Below are 22,168 nucleotides of genomic sequence, written 5' to 3'. Positions count from 1 at the left end.
GTAGTCAATGTAACTGGTCAACGTAAGGAAGTAGGCCTACTGTACCGATAAGCACATGTGGCGAATGTCTGGTCTATGAAAATTAGGTCAACTTAAGTGGGAAATCAACTATGGAGGTTCTATTGTATATGTAATAATCTGGGGCAGACAGGCAGGTTTATCAGTCATGCCCTAGAGTCCCTAAAGTCAGTTTTCCTAGGCTATTTCTGCTTTTCTGTCTTCTCTTCTGCTACTTATCAACCAAGAATCTCTAAGAAGTATTTTCTAAAGGGTAGAACATAGCTCACCTATATTAGAATTTCATGGGATCTTCTGTTACAAATACTAATTATTTGGACTTATCTCCAATTTCTACATAGCTCCCACTGGTATCCCAAGCAAACTAAGATTTGAGAATTATACTCCAAAATCTCTAAGTGTACTAGGTGTTTCAGTGTTTGGTTTTGTCTGTTTTCCCCACAATGGTTCTCATGGCAGTAACAATGTCTGTGTAACTTTATGAGTCAGTGGTAATTGTTTACACCTTGAACATGCTTAAAAAGAGAGCATTCTTTCAATTTCTCCATTTTGCATATATTATTGATTTTTGTTAAAGTCACATCCAGGTATAGGCAATAAAAATACCTAAATCACACCAAGCATCTATATTATACTATTTATATTACTTACAAAAATAGGTAAGTCCTACCAAAAAATTTAAAGATTACATCCAGAATCTCTCCTTAATTCTTTTTAATTGATTGCCTTCATAAGCTGTAAGTATTTACAGCAGTGGTTCTCAACCTTCCTAATGCTGCAATGTACTTTCGTTGTTAAAAAGGGGTCAGAACCCACAGGTTGAGAACCGCTGATTTACAGGATTAATACTACATTGATTTAATTCTATTTTATTTTCAACACATGAATTTCACATAAACTCTGAATTGCCAAGTAGCAAAGACAAGAACTTATATACACTTACTTGTAAAGATATTGATCCACTGTCTTTAGTTTTGCTCAGGAAGCTAGAAATGGATAAATTCAAATCAATGCTGCTGTTATCAGCAGTAGAACCAGTGCCCGAATCAGTATCATTTTCCTTTTGAGTCTCGGATTCTGGAGGCGGCACGGTTTCAGTTGTTGACAAAGCACCTATTTCTCCTTTATTTTCTCCATCTCCAGAGTTGATATTAATACTGGGTATTGGAACAGGCTGAGGTTCACTGGGCTGTGAAGCCACAGTAACGTGAGGTTCTGTTTTAATTGGCACTTCACACAGGATTTCCTCTTTTTCTGTATCTATCTGAGAAGTGGTTTTATGAGCATCCCCAGTTTCACTTCCTGAAGACTGCTGGTCAGTATCAGCCACTACACTTCCAACCTCTAGTTCTTCTATGCCACTTGACTCAGTAATTTCTTCAACCTCATTTGTCCCTGGTTCCTCAATGGTCTCCGATATGTTCTCTGAACTGTTTATTAATTGTTCCTTATTTTTAGCTTCTACAGATTCTTGATCTATCTCATTAGTGTCAACTATTTCTTTACCAGAAACTTCCTTAGTAACAGCAGCCTCAGGATCCTCCTCAGGCTTGTTTATTAATTTCTGGCCTACTTCAACCACTTCTTTCCCATCATTACTCCGAGTATCCTCAGCAATGTTTTCGACAACCTTCTGAACATCCACTGTCTCATTTATTCCTATCATGTTATTTATGTCGCTGATCACATCTTTTTGAGTTTTGTCATCTTTTCTCAATTCCTCTTGACTGTCTTCCTTTTTAAGCCTAATCTCACTATCAATTGTCTGAGTATCTGCCTCTTTTTCTCCAGTCTCTAGAGAAACTAAATCTATTATTTGAATAGTAGTATCTTTAATTTCTTCGGATGTTATATGCCTATTATCAAATATCTGTTGCTCTTCCTGATCCCTTTCTTCTCCAGATTTTAGATTATCTTCCATGTTTGTTTCTAAAGTTATCATTACATTATTCTCTTTTCCTTCACTGACTAAATTAGTGATCATAGTTCCTTGGTCTTCTGAATCAGGTAGATTTTCAAGCTTAGGTCTCTTCTCCTCTCCCCCATTCTCTTTGATTATTGTTGTTCTATCACTGAGTCCAGCCATGGCTTCTAAATGAGCATTGTTAACATGTTCATTAATTCCATCCATAGCCTTTTCAGGTTCATCAGTGGTAGGTTTTTCAATAAGAACTTTGTTTTTGAATCTATCTTCAGAAGTATTATGTTCTGTCTTTTCTGAGACAGATTCCAAAATACAAGCATTTTGTGAAAGTTTATCTTCTTCAGAGCTGGCAATACTAAGGTCAGAAGAGGCACGCTTACTTGCAGGTATTGGCTAGAAAAGATTATATACATTTTAGTGTTAAACAGTGACTTCAAGATGGTGACCAAAACAATGTTTACATATATATGATAATTTAGTATTTCTATTCAGAAAATGTTGCTGAAGTTATAAAAATAATTTAAAGAATTGACAATTCTTCACATAATAAATATAACAAAAATGTGTAGTAAGGAGTAACTTTGCTGCTAATCTTCACCTCTATAATTAAAGGTTTTGCACTGCCACCTATCAATCCTTTGATACCTATAAAAATGAACTAAATGAAATTTCCTTTCTAAATACTAACCAGAGAATTTTCTGGTTCCTCATCATCATCTTCCTCTTTGCCATCTTCAACTTCTTCTGTTACTTCAGCCTTTGCCTCTGCAATCAATTCTCGGATTGGTTTGTTGGAATCAACAGTAACAAAGGGATGCTATTAATCGTTAAAAAGAGAATACTCAATAACAACTGAAATACCTGCTTGTAAACTAAGTTTCAAATGCACATAAAAACACATTTTTATTTGGTAAAATTACAAAAATATAAGCAGGGAAAAGACAGACAACATCAGATAACATTACATCTCAGAAGAAAAAAGGGAAGGGGGACTAAGCAAAAGCTGCAGGATGGCCTACAACTAGATCTGTAATCTGTCAAAATAAGAATTGTTACACCTGGGTAGTAGGTACATGTACTTTACTGAAGGTCTGAAAATTTCAAAATCAAAAATTAAAGTTTAAATTTAAAGCAAGTTTCAAGTCAGTACAGTATTAATTCTAAAAAAGTAACAACAATCTATCCTAGCAAAGCCTCAATATTCTAAAATCTTTAGAGGTCTGTGAAAAGTGTCTAGGAACACCTGTGTTTGAGGCATGATTCTGATAATCTTGAGACTAAGAACACATTTTAATCATCTCTGCATAAGGAGACCTTCAAATGTGGGGGTAGCAAAAAAAATAATACAAAGCATGGGTCAGACAGTGACTCATGGCAGTAGTCCCAGCACTTTGGGAGGCCAAGAGGATGGCTTTAGGTCAGAAGTTCAAGCAGCCTGAGCAATATAGCAAGAATCCATCTATGCAAAAAATACAAAAACTATAGCCAAGTATGGCAGCATGTGACAGAAGTCCCAGGTACTGCGGAAGCTGAGGCCGAAGGATCATTTGAGCCCAGGAATTTTGAGCTTATAGTGAACTATGTGACAAACACACTGCACTCCAGCCTAGACAACAAATAAATAATTAGAAAGTGTGTTTTAGGGATTAAACTTGTTGCATACAATGAGGCAATTTTTCCTGCATTTTCCCCTCAGATAAATAGGTCAACCTAAAACAATATAATGCAGAAGTTATACAGTAACTCAGCCTAATACTAATTGCCTCCAGAGCTGTCATTCTATTTGTCTGTCTACAATATTAATTATTTGACAAATTGTTATTAAATATATTCAACACAGGTCCTGCTGCAAACCAAAAATAAATTTATCCAATAACTTTAATATCTTTTTTATTTTTTTTGAGATAAGAGTCTCAAGCTCTCACCCTGGGTAGAATGCTATGGTATCATAGATCACAGCAACCTGTAACTCTTGGGCTCAAGCGATCTTGCATCAGTTTCTCTATTTTTAGTAGAAACGGGGGTCTCGCTTTTGCTCAGGCTGGTCTCGAACTCGTGAGCTCAAGCAATACACCCACCTCGGCCTCCCACAGTGCTAGGATTACAGGCATGAGCCACCATGCCTAACCTTAATATCATTTTTTAAAAGTCAACAATATTTACTGAACACTCACCCTCACTGTAAGATAAAAAAAATTAATTAGTTCATGGCCCCTGCACCCAAGGTGCTTACTTTCTAGAACTGGAGAAACATAATGGAAATAACTAACAAAATGAAAAGAACAATTCAATTAAGTCAAAAAAATGCAGGAAGAATGACTTTTAAGCTGAATGCCTATTATTAATAGCAGAACTTAAAGTATGTAAAGCAAACATTAACCACCATCATTTTGACTTTCCAAAAGAAAACTTAAGTGGAAAGAGAGCACATTGAATTAATCTGAAATTACATTCTTCCTTTTTTTTTTTTTTTTGCAGTTTTTGGCCGGGGCTATGTTTGAACCCACCACCTCCAGCATATGGGGCCGGAGCCCTACTCCTTTGAGCCACAGGCGCTGTCCTCTTCTCTTTTTTTTTTTTTTTTAAGGCTTTTAATCTTTATTACTCAAAAAAGCTTCATTTTCTTATTTCAACACTTTCGAAATGATTTTCTTCTCCTCCAGAAGGAAAGCACACTTGATCCTATCACGAACACATTTAGCACACATTGAACCATCATAGGCCCTGCTGACATGTTTATGTTTTAGACAACGTCGTAAGACTTCTCATAGCGCAAACCCCTTGAAGTCTGCCTGGGCATAGGTCACATGCAGATTTTGGTGCTTTCCCAACCTTCTTGGTATAAAGGTAAACAATTCTATTACCAGGCTGTTCAGGACAGCCTGGTTTTGTTAGAGGCTGTATTGTAGGAAAGCCTACGACGTTATGTAAAACACTGCACCATTCTGAGTGCCTCTAGACAGCGTCCACGTGAAACTGTATTCTTCTTCAAGAGATGTTAAAATAATTAAGTTTTGCTTCTCTCGTGCCATTTATATCCTACCTGAAGTAGCTGAGATGTGTTCCACCTGGCATCCACATTCTTTTCCAAGCATTTCTTTAGAAAGTCCTTAAAATTTGAAGACCTTCAAAATAAAATTTTAACCATGACATTCTATTTTACTTATTAATCAAATCAAACAAAACTGCTTGATAAATTACACAGAAGTCTCATTATGTATGTATTAACAAAAGAAAACTAGCTGATGAGACTAGGAAGATTTTATAAAACTCATTCATCTGTAAACACATGTTAGACGTATACGTAACTAGGTACATAGTCATGGAGATATAGCCATAAATTCACGAGTATGCCAAAAATCACAAAAATTCTTCTAATAAATTCCACAAATATAGCTTAATTATATACATGTATATGTCTTTCTCATAGCACAGAAAATACTTTTTCGTTTTTTTGAAACAGTGTCTCACTCTGTTGCCCAGGCTAGAGTTCATAGAAAATACCTTTTATAATATGGAACTCAAATCATTTGCATTTTCAGCTATATAGGAAAAGTTAAAGAGTTTTTATGGTCTTTAAGAAAAATATATCACAAATCAGTTTTGTAATTCATATAGTGTTTTCATTTTGTTTTGTTTTTATTTTTTGAGGCAGGGTCTCACTCTGTAGCCCTGGATAAAGTGCCACGGCATCATCGTAACTTACATCAACCTCAAACTCTCAGGCTCAAGTGATCCTCTTGCCTCTGCCTCCTAAGTAGCTGGAACTATAGGTGCCTGCCATAACGCCCAGCTAAATTTTCTACTTTTTTTTTTTTAGTAGAAGCGAAGTCTCAATCTTGTTCAGGCTGGTCTTGAACTCCTAAACTCCCGCCTCGGCTTCACAGAGTGTATGTTATTCATATAGTCTTTGTACAATGTACCAAATAACTTTCCTTGGAAAATTATGAGAATAAAACATCAAGTTTTACTTCTTAATAAGCTTTGTTTAGAATATTTTACCATTTTGATGGCTGTGCTAATGTAGGGGGCTCAGATTTTGCTATTTTTAGAAGGACTCTCATTGGATTTAATTCATGATGAGGTGGTTCTATCTCAGCCATTTCTATTAAAGTGATACCCAGAGACCAAACATCAGCTTTGTAGTCATAGGGTCTGTCCTTAGATGTTTCACACATGACTACTTCAGGAGCCATCCTATAAAGACAGAGAATTAAAAGTCAAGATGTTTAACTTAAGAACAGTGATCATAAGCCACATAGGGATGGGTGAGCATATGTGGTCCTCCAGATCCTCAAGTGTACCCCCTTGATCAAATCCAAACTTCAAAGAAGAAATCTCTTTATTTAAAAGATTTGTTCTGTAAAGTTTGGATTCAATCAAAAGCCCACACTTAAGGATCCAGAAGACCACCGGTTCTCCACCCCACTACTAACATAATACTATAAATTCATAAAACCAAATACATACCAATATGGTGTGCCAATAAATGAATCTCTTCTTTGAATTGTCCTTGTGTTCTTAGCTGATACTCCAAAATCCGCTTGAAAAAAATAATAATATAAAAGCATTAATGATAGCTTTTAAGCATTGTTTATTGTATTCAACAGGCACAAAAGCATTTTAAGTCTTTAATAAGAACACTCTTATTAAAAGGTAAGTAAAACAGAAAGAAAAATATAATTTGTCTACCATCCTAATCTTGATCACCTTCTATTACCTTCCCCAAAGAAAAAATCCTGTCATTAATATGCTTAATACCACCATCCTTATACATTTTTAGCTGTTTTAAATTCTTCAGAATTAAAAACAAAAAATAGTAACTTTAAAATGGACCAGTCTACCCACTTCAAAACAAATGCCAACCAATGCTATGTGTTTGCAATTAAATTAACAGACACAAACGTTTCTTCTATAATGTGAAAAAGAGAAATTACACCAAAACAGCCTTGTGCCAATATATGTCTTGCTAACTTCCTCATAAAATCGTATTACAAAGAAAAAACTGGAAAACTTATTTCTCATATAAATTATGAAGAATAATGACTTTATAGCTTTATCAGTTGTTAACCCATATTTTCAGCTTGATGTGCAGACAACCATTAATAGCAACATAAAATTGCCACTGCTGCATAACGTACATCACACCATATACAGCATATGTAAATTTTTAAGTGTCACATTTGATGCTTCAATTGTCAAAATTAAACAAATACCAAAATCCAGTATTTGATACTCATGCCTACCACACAATACATGGCAGCTACTATTATACAAGTATGTCTTATTCACAATTCTAACTTTTGTGATATTTTGTTCTGGAACTCTTAAAACTCATGAAATTCTGCCATAATAATTTGTGTCGATTATATGGTTCTTGAGAATGGGATATAGTTCAATATATCTGTGTTGCAGAAATAAAAGATTCTCTGTAAGCACTTGTGAATTAAAACAGAAATTATAATTACTCAATATTATTTTAGAATTCCTAAGTCTTTAATAATATATTTATTTTTTAAAGGTATATATTGTTTTATACAAAAGTATGTCCCTATATTTGAATAAGATTTTAACATATTTACAGAAAAATATGCCCCTAAAATGGATCAAAACTATAACATCCTATTTCAAAATGAGTTATAGCATTTTTAAAAATGATGAAAGATATAAAAGAGCAACATTAAGTCATAATTAGAAAACTTCAGAGAGGTGATAGAACTTAAGAAAAATTAAACAACATAAATTACTTTCATAACAAAGACTAAACTAGGAGGAATGCAAGAACAAACAACAAATTCATACTCATTACCCTTTAAAACAAATAGAAGGCTATTATTAATAAAACAAAAAAAATAACAAGTGTTGATAAGCAAGTGGAGAAATTGGAGCCCTTGTTGTCCTGCTGGTAAGAATGTAAAATCAGACGGGAAGAGTAAGATGGTGGCCGAGTAATAGTTTCCTTGCAACTGAGCACAGTGAGACTGGGGAGAAAAGACTCCAGGCATCTCAGGCTGGTGGGATCTGCCCAGAAATATGCCTTTGGGGACACAGGAAGTCTGCAAAAGGCTTCTGGACCCCATGAGGAAGACAAAAGCAGTGGAAAACTGGCAAGTGGTTACGTGTGTTTATTCCATCTAATCCCATCACCAGCTGTGAGTACAGCAGCATTGCAAACTGGAAAGGCTTTACCTGTGAGCTGCTTTGTATTTTTTTTGGACTTGGGGACTCATTTGAACTACCTTGGGAGAACTTGGGCGAGAGTGAGGAGGACTTTTAAGCATTGTCTAGGGCCCTGGACTGAGCCCCCAAGCCAGACAAAGTTAATAGTGTTCCCCTGTGGGCAGCGCAGAGCCCCAGCAAGCTCTGCCCTCAGGGTCACAGACCAAGGATTAGGAGGGAGCAACTAATCCAGAGACTGAGCAGCCTGAACACGTGGACTGAGATGCCTTACAGCCTTGGCCCTCAGGGGCACAGAGTGAGATCAGTTTTGGCATAAGCCAGCAGCCACTTCGAGTGTGATTCCAGCAACAAGTGCTTTCCTGAGAAGCTTCTGTTTAGTCAAGTTTAACAGTATAAAGTGCCTTTTAAGCAGGCTGAGGAGAGATTTAGGCCCTGCACCATGCAGGGTTTGAGAAATCAGCAGAGGCCTCCAATCTCCATCTCGTACAAGCGTATCAGCATTGTGATTAACGTCTCATACCCCAGAAGATCACCTGTTGCCCAGACAATATTCAGCAATATATATATACTACCTTGTTTTTGTGGGTTTTTCTTTGTTTGTTTGTTTTTGTTTTTAATTTCAACATTTTCCCTCTAGATTTTTTCTTTTTTTCTTCATTTTTCTAGTTTAAATATAATTTTCCATTGTTGCCTTCTTTAACAATTAGACCTTCATTTTTTGCTAGTGTTTCTCCTCCTAATTATTTGGATTTACCCCCAATTTTATCCCACAAAATTTTCTGTTTCCTTGTTTTAGTCTGATTTATACCATTTTTGTCTTTCCTCTCTATTTGGTAGAGGTGGGGTACTGTATCTGAACAGGCGAGAAAAGAGCTCCTGCCCCAAGGGAACCACCCAACCTGGTAACCTTAGAGGCTGGTGTTTTTTAAGGTTGGGTCAAAGTATCCTACTGTACACCTATATTGCCCTGTCTCCCTCTTTCTGTGCCTCTCTTCTTTTTCTCAGTATTCCCTTTTATTCACCCCCACCTCTCCTTTCTCTTTTGTTTTCTTCTTTCTTAAAAAAAAAGAATCTTGGGCGGCGCCTGTGGCTCAGTGAGTAGGGCGCCGGCCCCATATGCCGAGGGTGGCGGGTTCAAACCCAGCCCCGGCCAAACTGCAACCAAAAAATAGCTGGGCGTTGTGGCGGGCGCCTGTAGTCCCAGCTGCTCGGGAGGCTGAGGCAAGAGAATCGCGTAAGCCCAAGAGTTAGAGGTTGCTGTGAGCCGTGTGACGCCACGGCACTCTACCCAAGGGCGGGACAGTGAGACTCTGTCTCTACAAAAAAAAAAGAATCTTTTTTCTCTTCTTGCTCTTCAATCTTCTCATCCTTCTGGTCCTGTACAAACAGGACAGATCAAAACCCTAGGCCAGAGGCATGATAACTTAACAAGCAAGAGGAAGTGAAAGGAAAATTAGGGCAAGGAAACAGATAAAAGAAAACACTCCTGGGGAAGAATCAACAGAAAACTCCTGGCAACATGAAAAACTAGTCTAGAGCAATCCCTCACAAGGGACCGTGAGGTAGCTACTGCAGAGGGTTCCACCTATAAAGAAATGTTAGAAATGACAGAAGGGAAATTTAGAATACAGATGATGAAAATAATGAAGGAAACTGCTGATATAGTGGGAAAAAAACAAAAGGAAATCCAAAAACAGAACCAATTAAGAGATGAATGATATGAAGAATATAGAAAGGATACAGCAGAGCTGAAGGAAACCAAGCAGTCAACTAGGGAACATAAGGATGCAATAGAAAATATCAACAACAGATTAGACCATGCAGAAGAAAGAATATCAAAGGTAGAAGACAAAGCTCTTGAGATAATTCAGATAGATAGAGGCAGAAAAAAAGAGAAAGCCAAACGTTCACTGACAGAATTACGGGACCTTATGAAGCGTTCAAACATACGATTTATAAGTATCCCAGAAGGGGAATAAGAATGCCCCAGGGGAATGGAAGCCATACTAGAGAATATTACAAATGAAAATTTCCGAAATATCACCAAAGATTCTGACACACTCCTTTCAGAGGGATATCAGACCCCAGGTTAGCTCAACTATTAACAGGGCTTCTCTAAGACACATTGTGAAGAACCTGTCCAAAGTCAAGACGAAAGAAAAGATTCTGCAAGCCGCCAGGAGAAAGCACCAGTTGACCTACAAGGGCAAATCCATCAGGGTGACTGCAGACTTCTCTAACGAAACTTTTCAAGCAAGAAGATATGGTCATCTACCTTTAATCTACTTTAACAGAACAATATCCAGCCCAGAATTCTACATCCTGCTAAGCTAAGCTTTAAAATTGACAGTGAAATCAAATCGTTTACTGATATGCAAACATTGACGAAAGTCACCAAAAGACCAGTTCTAGAGGAAATACTTCAACCTGTTCTACACACTGACCATCACAATGGATCAACAGCAAAGTAAGAACTCAGAAATTAAAGGACAGAACCTAACTTCCACAATGATGCAAAAGATAAAACTAAGCAATGTACTCTCACAAAATAAGATGAATAGAACACTACCAGATTTATCAATTATCTCAATAAATGTAAATGGCTTGAATTCCCCCACTAAAGAGGTATAGATTGGTTGACTGAATTAAAAAACACAAAGCATCCATTTGCTGTCTGCAGGAAACACACCTAACTTCAAAAGATAAATTAAAACTCCGAGTTAAGGGGTTGGAAGACAATTTTTCAGGCAAAAGGAATTCAGAAGAAGAGAGGGGTTGCGATCTTAATTTCAGATACATGTGGATTTAAAGCAACTAAAGTCAAAAAGACAAAGATGTTCACTTTACATTGATCAAGGAAAAAATACAACAAGAATACATTTTAATTCTAAATATTTATACACCCAACTTAAATGCTCCCAGATTCTTGAAACTGACCTTACTCAGTCTGAGTAATAAGATATCCTATAACACCATAATAACAGGGGACTTTCACACTCCTCTTACAGAGCTGGACAGATCCTCTAAACAGAAATTAAACAAAGATATAAGGGACTTAAATGAGACCCCAGAACAACTGTGCTTAATAGACGCATGTAGAACCCTATATCCCACAGATAAAGAATATATATTGTTCTCAGTGCCCCATGGAACATTCTCCAAAATTGATCATATCCTAGGACACAAAACAAACCTCAAGATAATCAAAAGAATAATTTTACATTGTATCTTCTCAGACCACAAGGCACTAAAAGTGGAACTCAACTCCAACAAAATCATTCAACCCCACACAAAGGCATGCAAATTAAACAACCTTCTATTGCATGACAGTTGGGTGCAGGAAGACATAAAAGAGGATATCATTAACTTTCTTGAGCATAACAACAATGAAGACACAAGCTACCAAAACCTGTGGGATACTGCAAAAGCAGTTCTGAGAAGAAAATTAATCGCTTTAGATGTCTACATTCGAAAAACAGAAAGAGAACGCATCAACAAACTCATAAGCCATCTTCTGGAATTGGAAAAAGAAGAACAATCTAAGCCTAAACCCAGCAGAAGAAAAGAAATATCCAAAATTAAATCAGAGATCAATGAAACTGAAAACAAAAGAATCATTCAGAAAATTAATGAAACAGTTGGTTTTTTAAAAAAATAAATAAAATAGATAAGCCTTTGGCCAGACTAATTAGAAATAGAAAAGTAAAATCTCTGGTAACCTCAATCAGAAATGATAAAGGGGAAATAACAACTGATGCCACAGAGATAAAAGATAATCTCTGAATACTACCAGACACTCTATGCCCAGAAATTTGACAATCTGAAAGAAATGGATCAGTATTTGGAATCACACCCTCTCCCTAGACTTAGCCAGGAAGAAACAGAGCTCCTGAACGGACCAGTTTCAAGCGATGAGATCAAAGAAACAATAAAAATAACTTCCAACAAAAATATGCCACAGTTCCGATGACTTAACACCAGAATTCTATCAAACCTTCAAGAAAGAGCTTATTCCTATACTGCAGAAATTATTCCCAAAAATTGAGGAAGGACTCTTCCCCAACACGTTCTACAAAGCAAACATCACCCTGAAACCAAAACCACGAAAAGACCCAACTAAAAAGGAGAATTTCAGATGAATTTCACCAATGAATATAGATGCAAAAGTTCTCAACAAAATCCTAGCCAATAGATTACAGCTTATCATGAAAAAGACATACATCATGATCAAGTAGGTTTCATCCCAGGGATACAAGGCTGGTTTAACATACACAAGTCCATAAATGTTATCCACCATATTAACAGAGGCAAAAATAAAGATCATATGATCCTCTCAACAGATGCAGAAAAAGCATTTGATAAAATCCAGCATCCTTTTCTAATTAGAACAATGAAGAGTATAGGCACTGGTGGCACGTTCCTTAAACTGATTGAAGCTATCTATGACAAACCCATAGCTAATTTTTACTGAATGGAGTAAAACTGAAAGCTTTTCCTCTTAGAACTGGAACCAGATAAGGTTGTTCTCTGTCACCATTAGTATTCAACATAGTGCTAGAAGTTCTAGCCAATACAATTAAACAAGGCAATGAAATAAAGGGCATCCAAATGGGACCAGAGGAGGTCAAACTCTCCCCCTTTGCTGACAATATGATCAACTGCAAATCTCCAGGAAGTCATCAAAAAATACAGTAATGTCTCAGGATATAAAATCAATATCCGTAAGTCAGTAGCCTTTGTATATACCAATAACAGTCAAGATGAGAGGCTAAGGATACAACTCCTGTCACCACAGCTTCAAAGAAAATGAAATACCTAAGAATATACCTAACAAAAGAGGTGAAGGACCTCTATAAAGAAAATTATAAAACCCTAAGAAAGGAAATAGCAGAGGATATTAACAAATGGAAGAACATACCATGCTCATAGCTGGGAAAAATCAACCTTGTTAAAATGTCTATACTTCCCAAAGCAATCTACCTATTCAATGCCATCCCTATTAAAATACCAACATCAGGGTGGTGCCTGTGGCTCAGTGGAGTAGGGCGCCGGCCCCCTAAACCGAAGATGGTGGGTTCAAATCCGGCCCTGGAAAAAACTGCAACAGTAACAAAAAAAAAAACAGGAAATTGTGGAGAGAAGGGAACACTTTTACACTGCTGGTGGGACTGCAAACTAATATGCCCTTTTTGGAAGGAAAGATGAAGAACCCTCAAAGAACTCAAACTAGACCTACCATTTGATCCTGCAAACTCATTACTGGGTATCTACCCAGAAGGAAAAAAATCTTTTTATTATACATAAGGACACTTGCACTAGACTGTTTATTGCAGCTCAATTTACAATTGCCAAAATGTGGAAACAGCCTAAAAGCCCACCAACCCAGGAATGGATTAACAAGCTGTGGTGTATGTACCCCACGGAATACTATTCACCCATTAAAAACAATGGGGACTTTACATCCTTTGTATTAGCCTGGATGGAAGTGGAACACATTTATTTTTAGTAAAGCATCACAACAATGGAGAAACATGAATCCTACATACTCAATTTTGATATAAGGACAATTAATGACACAGTGGGGGTGGGGGAAGGGGAGAGCAGAGAGAGAAAGAAGGAGGGAGGGGTGGGGAAAGAAAGAGCACAGAGAGGGAAGGAAGGAGGGGGTGGGGTCTTGGTGTGTGCCACACCTTTTGGGGGCAAGACACAACTGTAAGAGGGACATTACCTAACAAATGCAATCAGTGTAACCCGGTTGCTTATACCCCCAAGGAATCCCCAACATTAAAAAAATAAATAAATAAAAAAGAGGGAACCTGCGATTGGCACCCTGCCAGACCACAGGAAGAGCTGCATCACAGCCTGCGATCTTCGCCTGCCCAGACCTCCTGAAGAGCTGCGCCTGCCCAGACCCCCGTAACAGCTGTGCCAGGACCACCACCCCACAGACACGGCCTCCCAACGCCCTGACCAGGAACTCCGGGAGCCGCACAACCCTGCGTCCTCCATCCTGTACCCTCCCTGCCTCCACACCAGCCCGCTCATCTGGCCAGGGACTCTGGTAGTCGCATGCCCTCCACAGCCCTCCCTGCTACTGCACAGAGCCCTTCTCCTGGCCAGAGAGGAGCCTTGGGCCCTCTGTGGCAAAGTCACTGGGCGCCAGTCACTCCCAGAACCATGTGCACCACGCCTCACCCTATTGCTGGATCCCAGGGTGTCACACACTGGAGCTGCTCCCACAACCAGAAATCCCTGGCTGGGGCAGCCCCAGAAGAGCTACACAGGGTCACTCCCTACAAAGATCCAGCAACAATAGAGTGATCCCCCTGGGTCTAATCTCAGAGAAACACCACCCCAACTCTGAGGATGGCCAAAGGCAACAGTAAAAAACAATCATGACGCGAAATCAACGGAAATACTCTTGCAATATGAATAATTAGAGTAGATCAACTCCCCCAAGGAACAATGGGGCAGACACAGTACAAGATCCCATGCACAAACGAATAGCTGAGATGTCAGAAATCGAATTCAGAATCTGGATAGCAAATACGATCCAATTAGAATTCCAGGCAGTAAACCAAAAGATATCACAAGAATTCAACGAATTCAAAGACCAAATGACCAAAGATTTTGACACAATGAAACAAGAAGTTGCAGCCCTTAAAGATCTGAGAAACACAGTAGAATCCCTCAGTAACAGAATGGAGCAAGCAGAAGAAAGGATTTCTGACATCGAAGACAAAGCTTTCCAACACTCCCAAACTCTCAAAGAAGAAGAGAAATGGAGGGCAAAAACACATCACTCTCTCAGAGAGCTCTGGGATAATTCAAAGAAAAGCAATATTCGTCTCATAGGAATCCCCGAAAGTGATGAAGTGGTTTCACAAGGCACAGAGACTCTTCTCCATGAGATAATGAAAGAGAACTTTCCAGACATGCCAAGAGATTCTGAAATTCAGATAGCTGACAGTTTCAAAACTCCAGAATGGCTCAACCCGAATAAGACAACACCCAAACACATCATAATCAATTTCACTAAAATTAATATGAAGGAGAAAATTCTGAAAGCAGCCAGACGAAAGAAAACCATAACCTACAAGGGGAAGAATATTAGAATAACTGCAGATCTCTCTGCTGAAACCTTTCAAGCTAGAAGAGGATGGTCATCGACTTTTAATCTCCTAAAACAAAATAACTTTCAACCCAGGATCCTGTACCCAGCTAAACTGAGTTCCATTTATTATGGAGAAATGAAATACTTTAATGTCATTAACATGATGAAGAACTTTGCCATAACTAAACCAGCTCTCCAGGATATTCTCAGACCTATACTCCATAAAGACCAGCGTAATCCTCCACGACAAAAGTAAACCCACCCAGAAAATTTTGATCAAATTCCAACTTCCACAGTCACAAAAGGATTAAAAATGTCCACCAGACTCTCGAAAGGCTTATCAATATTTTCAATTAATGTGAATGGTTTAAATTGTCCTCTAAAGAGGCACAGGTTGGCTGACTGGATACAAAAACTCAAGCCAGATATCTGCTGCATACATGGATTTCATCCTACATTAAAAGACAAATATAGACTCAAGGTGAAGGGATAGTCACCTATACTCCAGGCAAATGGAAAGCAGAAAAAAGCAGGCATTGCAATCACAGATGCAATAGGCTTTAAACCAACCAAAATAAGGAAGGATAAGGACGGACATTTCATATTTCTCATTATGAAATAATGAGATTTCAATTATTAATATTTATGCACCCAACCAGAATGCACCTCAATTTATAAGAGAAACTCTAACAGACATGAGCAACTTGATTTCCTCCAGTTCCATAGTAGTTGGAGATTTTAACACCCCTTTAGCAGTGCTGGATAGATCCTCCAAAAAGAAGCTAAGCAAAGAAATTTTAGATTTAAACTTAAACATTCAACATCTGGACTTGACAGACATCTACAGAACATTTCATCCCAACAAAACTGAATACACATTCTTCTCATCAGCCCACGGAACATACTCCAACATCGACCACATCCTAGGCCAAAAATCTAACCTCAGCAAATTTAAAAAAAATAGAAATTATTCCTTGCATCTTCTCAGACCATCATGGAATAAAAGTTGAACTCAATAACAACAGGAACCTGCATACCCATACAAAAACATGGAAGCTAAATAACCTTATGCTGAAGGATAGATGGGTTATAGATGAGATTAAGAAGGAAATCACCAAATTTTTGCAGCAAAACAACAATCAAGACACAAATTATCAGAACCTCTGGGATACTGCAAAGGCAGTCCTAAGAGGGAAATTTATAGCACTGCAAGCCTTCCTCAAGAAAACGGAAAGAGAGGAAGTTAATAACTTAATGGGACATCTCAAGCAACTGGAAAAGGAAGAACACTCCAACCCCAAACCCAGCAGAAGAAAAGAAATAACCAAAATCAGAGCAGAATTAAACGAAATTGAAAACAAAAGAATTATACAACAGATCAATAAATCCAAAACTTGGTTTTTTGAAAAGGTCAATAAAATAGATAAACCTTTGGCCAACCCAACCAGGAAAAAAAAAGAGTAAAATCTCTAATTTCATCAATCAGAAATGGTAAAGATGAAATAACAACAGACACCTCAGAAATTCAAAAAATCCTTAACAAATATTACAAGAAACTTTACTCTCAGAAATATGAAAACTCTGAAAGAAATTGACCAATACTTCAAAGTACGCCACCTACCAAGAATTAGCCAGAACAAAGTGGAAACATTGAACATGCCTACATCAAGTTCTGAAATAGAATCAACTATACAAAATCTCCCTAAAAAGAAAAGCCCAGGACCAGATGGCTTTACGTCAGACTTCTACCAAACCTTTAAAGAAGAACTAGTACCTATATTACTAAACCTCTTCCAAAATATAGAAAAAGAAGGAATACTACCCAACACATTCTACAAAGCAAACATCACTTTGATCCTAAACCAGGGAAAGACCCAACAAGAAAAGAAAATTAGAGACCAATATCACTAATGAATATTGATGCAAAAATACTCAATCAGATCCTAACAAACAGAATCCAACAACACATCAAAAAAATTATACACCATGACCAAGTGGGATTTATCCCAGGATCTCAAGGCTGGTTCAATATACGTAAATCTATAATGTAATTCAGCACATAAACAAACTCAAAAATAAAGACCATATGATTCTCTCAATTGATGCAGATAAAGCTTTTGATAATATCCAACATCCCTTCATGATCAGAACACTTAAGAAAATTGGTATAGAAGGGACATTTCTTAAACTGATAGAGGCCATCTACAGCAAACCCACAGCCAATATCCTATTGAATGGAGTTAAATTGAAATAATTTCCACTTAGATCAGGAACCAGGCAAGGTTGCCCATTGTCTCCATTGCTCTTTAACATTGTAATGGAAGTTGTAGCCATTGCAATTAGGGAAGAAAAGGCGATCAAGGATATCCTCATAGAGTCAGAAGAGATCAAACTTTCACTCTTTGCAGATGACATGATTGTATATCTGGAAAATACTAGGGATTCTATACAAAACTTTTAGAAGTGATCGAGTAATACAGCCATGTCTCAGGCTACAAAATCAACACCCATAAATCTGTAGCCTTTATATATACCAACAATAGCCAAGCGGAAAAAACAGTCAAGGACTCTATTCCATTCACAGTAGTTCCAAAAAAGATGAAGTATTTGGGAGTTTATCTAACAAAGGACATGAAAGATCTCTGTAAAGAAAACTATGAAACTTTAAGAAAAGAAATAGCTGAAGATGTTAACAAATGAAAAAACATACCATGTTCATGGCTGGGTAGAATCAACATTGTTAAAATGTCTATATTACCCAAAGCAATATATAATTTTAATGTAATTCCTATCAAAGCTCCATTGTCATACTTTAAAGATCTTGAAAAAATAATACTTCATTTTATACGGAATCAGGAAAAACCTCGAATAGCCAAAACATTACTCAGAAATAAAAACAAAGCAGGAGGAATCACACTACTAGAACTGAGACTATACTATAAATCAATAGTGATCAAAAACAGAGAAGTAGATGTCTGGAATGGAATAGAGAACCAAGAAATGAATCCAGCTACTTACTGTTATTTGATCTTTGACAAGCCAATTAAAAACATTCAGTGGGGAAAAGACTCCCTATTTAACAAATGGTGCTGGATGAACTGGCTGGCGATCTGTAAAAGACTGAAACTGGACCCACACCTTTCACCATTAACTAAGATAGACTCTCACTGGATAAAAGATTTACACTTAAGACATGAAACCATAAAAATACTTGAAGAAAGTGCAGGGAAAACTCTTGAAGGAATCAGCCTGGGTGAATATTTCATGAGGAGGACTCCCCAGGCAATTGAAGCAGTATCAAAAATACATTATTGGGACCTGATCAAACTAAAAAGCTTCTGCACAGCCAAGAACAAAGTAAGTAAAGCAAGCAGACAGCCCTCAGAATGGGAGAAAATATTTGCAGGTTATACCTCCGATAAAGGTTTAATAACCAGAATCCACAGAGAACTCAAATGTATTAGCAAGAAAAGAACAAGTGATCCCATCTCAGGGTGGGCAAAGGACTTGAAGAGAAACTTCTCTAAAGAAGACAGACGCAGGATCACATGAAAAAACCTCATCATCCTTAATCATCAGAGAAATGCAAATCAAAACTACTTTGAGATATCACCTAACCCCAGTAAAAGTAGCCCACATAACAAAATCCAAAAACCAGAGATGTTGGCGTGGATGTGGAGAAAAGGGAACACTTCTACACTGCTGGTGGGAATGCACACTAATACATTCCTTCTGGAAGGATGTTTGGAGAACACTTAGAGATCTAAAAATAGACCTGCCATTTGATCCTGTAATTCCTTTACAAGGTATATACCCAGAAGATCAAAAATCACGATATAACAAAGACATCTGTACCAGAATGTTTATTGCAGCCCAATTCATAATTGCTAAGTCATGGAAGAAGCCAAAGTGCCCATCGACCCACAAATGGACTAGCAAATGGTGGTACATGTATACCATGGAATATTATGCAGCCTTAAAGAAAGATGGAGACTTTACCTCTTTCATGTTTACATGGATGGAGCTGGAACATATTCTTCTTAGCAAAGTATCTCAAGAATGGAAGAAAAAGTATCCAATGTACTCAGCCCTACTATGAAGCTAATTTATAGCTTTCATATGAAGGCTATAACCCAACTATAGCACAAGAATATGGGGAAAGGGCCAAGGGAGGAGATAGGGGGGGAGTTAGGGTGGAGGGAGGGTAATGGGTGGGGCCACACCTACGGTGCATCTTAGAATGGGTACAGGCAAAACCTACTAAATGCAGAATATAAATGTCTACATACAATAACTAAGAAAATGCCATGAAGGCTATGTTGAACAGTTTGATGAGAATATTTCAGATTGTATATGAAACCAACACATTGTACCCCTTGATTGCACTAATGTACACAGCTATAATTTAACAATTAAAAAAAAAAGAAAAAAACAAATGTAAAATCATGCAAGGGCTGTGAAAAACAGTATGGCAGTCCCTCAAAAAATTAAACATGGAGTCCGGGTGTGGTGGCTCATGCCTATAATCCTAGCATTTTGGGAAGCCTGGGGGTGGAGGGGGGCACGTGTTGCATGAGTTCAGGAGTTCCAGACTCTGTCTCTAAAAATAGCCAGGTGTTGTGGCAGTTGCCTGTAGTCCCAGCTACTGAGGAGGCTAAGGCAAAAGGCTTGCTTGAGCCCAGGAGTTTGAGGTTGCTACCCAGGGTGGCAAAGTGAGACTTTCTCAAAAAAAAAAAAAAAAAAAAAAAAAAAAATTAATTAGATTAAAGTAAAACATGGAATTACCATAGGATCTAGCAATTCGATGTCTGGGTGCATACCCCAAAGAATTGAAAGCAGGAACTAGAGCAGGTATTTATACACCAACGTTCACAGCAGTGTTATTCACAATAGCCTAAAGGTGAAAGCAACCCAAGTGGCCCATTAATGGATGAATGGATAAACAAAATGTAGTGCATGCATTCAATGATATATTATTCAATCTTAAAAAAGGACATTCTGATAAGTGCTACAACATGAATGAACCTAAGGCTATTATGCTAGGGGAAATAAGCCAATCACAAAAGGAAAAATACTATATGATTTCCACTTATATGTGGTACCTAGAGTATTTAAAAACATAGAAACTGAAAGTAAAATGGTGGTTGCCTGGGGCTGGAGCAAGTGGAAAAGGGAGAGTTAGTGTTTAATGGGTATGGAGTTTCAGTTTTGCAAAATGAAAAGAGGTGTGGAAATGGATAGTGGTGATAGTTGTACAATAACATGAATGTACTTAATGCCACAGAACTGTACACTTAAAATGATCAAAACGGACTAGGTACAGTGGCTCACACCTATAATCAAGCACTCTGGGAGGCTCAGTCAGGAGGATTGCTTGAGCTCAGGAGCAAGAATGAGGTCTCTGTCTCTACAAAAAATAGAAAACATAGCTGGGAGTGGTGGTACATGCCCATAGTCCTAGCTGCACAAGAGGCTGAGGCAAGACAGTTGCTTGGGTTCAACAGTTTCAGGCTGCAGTGAGCTATGACAACACTGCAGTCTAGCCCAGGTAACAGACCAAGCTGCTAATATTGAAAAAGAATTAAAAGCAGACACTGTGTGCCTCGTAATGAAAGAATGTAAAACCATCTGTATCAAGCCTTTGTGGGGTTTTTTGTAAAAAAAATTTCTTTAATTTAGAAGATTGTTTACAGAGCAGGGGTATCACATGAGATAACACTGGTATGTGGGTAGCCTCAGGACACAGGAGGGCAGAGATACCAAGGATGGACAGACCAAGGCTGTATCAAGCCTTTGGATTCATCTGCCAATCTGAAGGAAATACAGAGAACTTAACTGAAATCATCACTTCAATGCTATTTGAGGGAAATGCTTCAATGCTATTTGAGGGAAATGCTTCAATGCTATTTGAGGGAAATGCTACAGGTCCCATGGATCAATGTTCCTCAATGTTTCCTTCATTATTAGACCCTCCAAAGATCCATTTTGGACAATTTCCCTAATTCTCCCTCCTCTCTGTGAAATTTTAATGCCACAGATGGGGTGGGTATCTATTCATGTACTGTGGACTTTTGGAGGTCATGAACCATTGCAATATTTAAGACTTTTTGTCACCAGAGAACCAGTTTTTGCCCCCTTGCAGGCAATACTGCCCCATGCCATTACGAGTGCCATAATGTAAAGGAAAGAAAGGGATGGGTGGAAGACCTGTATAAATTAAAAAATACTTCAGGGCGGCCCCTGTGGCTCAGTGAGTAGGGCGCTGGCCCCATATGCCAAGGGTGGCGGGTTCAAACCCAGCCCCGGCCAAACTGCAACAAAAAAAATTGTTGTGGCGGGTGCCTGTAGTCCCAGCTGCTCGGGAGGCTGAGGCAAGAGAATTGCGTAAGCCCAAGAGTTGGAGGTTGCTGTGAGCCGTGTGACGCCACGGCACTCTACCCGAGGGCAGTACAGTGAGACTCTGTCTCTACAAAAAATATATATATATATATTTCAAAGAAAAATCAAGTTTTATATATGGACAAGATTATACTCTAACATCTAGAGATGCACACCAGATAAGTGAACCATAAAGAAACACAAGGAAGTAATTACTATAAAAGTCCGGAGAATAGGGAGGGCCATGATTGAGATGAGCACATCGAAGAGCTTCTGAGGTACCTGACAAAGTTCTATTTCTTTATCTAGGTAATGATTACAAAGCTACTGTATAAGTAACAAAGTCACTTAGCTATATATTCTGTGGCATTCTACATCTGTATTTATTTCACAATAAAAAAGTTAAAATTTAGTGCCTTACCTGTTTAGATGTCATAACAAAGTGAAATTAAATAACTCAACACAGCCTTTAAATATATTTTGTCCTTTTAATATCCTTCCAAAAGACAAAATCAGACTTCATCTCCAGATTGTTTTTAATTCATATCTTAGAT

General features: G+C 37.9%; 1 protein-coding gene across 2 annotated transcripts in view; it reads right to left on the bottom strand.

Moving 5' to 3' along the window:
- Nucleotides 1–22,168, bottom strand: part of SLK (STE20 like kinase) — a 79,469-nt gene that overhangs the window by 33,269 nt on the left and 24,032 nt on the right. For both annotated transcript variants that reach the window (XM_053583153.1, XM_053583154.1), the window contains exons 5-9: nucleotides 6,413–6,485; nucleotides 5,945–6,139; nucleotides 4,986–5,067; nucleotides 2,631–2,759; nucleotides 962–2,335 (exon numbers count right to left, since the gene is read on the bottom strand). In XM_053583153.1, coding sequence (XP_053439128.1) covers nucleotides 962–2,335; nucleotides 2,631–2,759; nucleotides 4,986–5,067; nucleotides 5,945–6,139; nucleotides 6,413–6,485 — 1,853 coding nt within the window. The remainder of the gene's footprint in view (nucleotides 1–961; nucleotides 2,336–2,630; nucleotides 2,760–4,985; nucleotides 5,068–5,944; nucleotides 6,140–6,412; nucleotides 6,486–22,168) is intronic.

This window comes from Nycticebus coucang, chromosome 3 (genome assembly GCF_027406575.1).
Source record: "Nycticebus coucang isolate mNycCou1 chromosome 3, mNycCou1.pri, whole genome shotgun sequence".
NCBI classification, from domain to species: Eukaryota; Metazoa; Chordata; class Mammalia; order Primates; family Lorisidae; genus Nycticebus; species Nycticebus coucang.
This window is presented reverse-complemented; position numbering and strand designations above follow the sequence as displayed.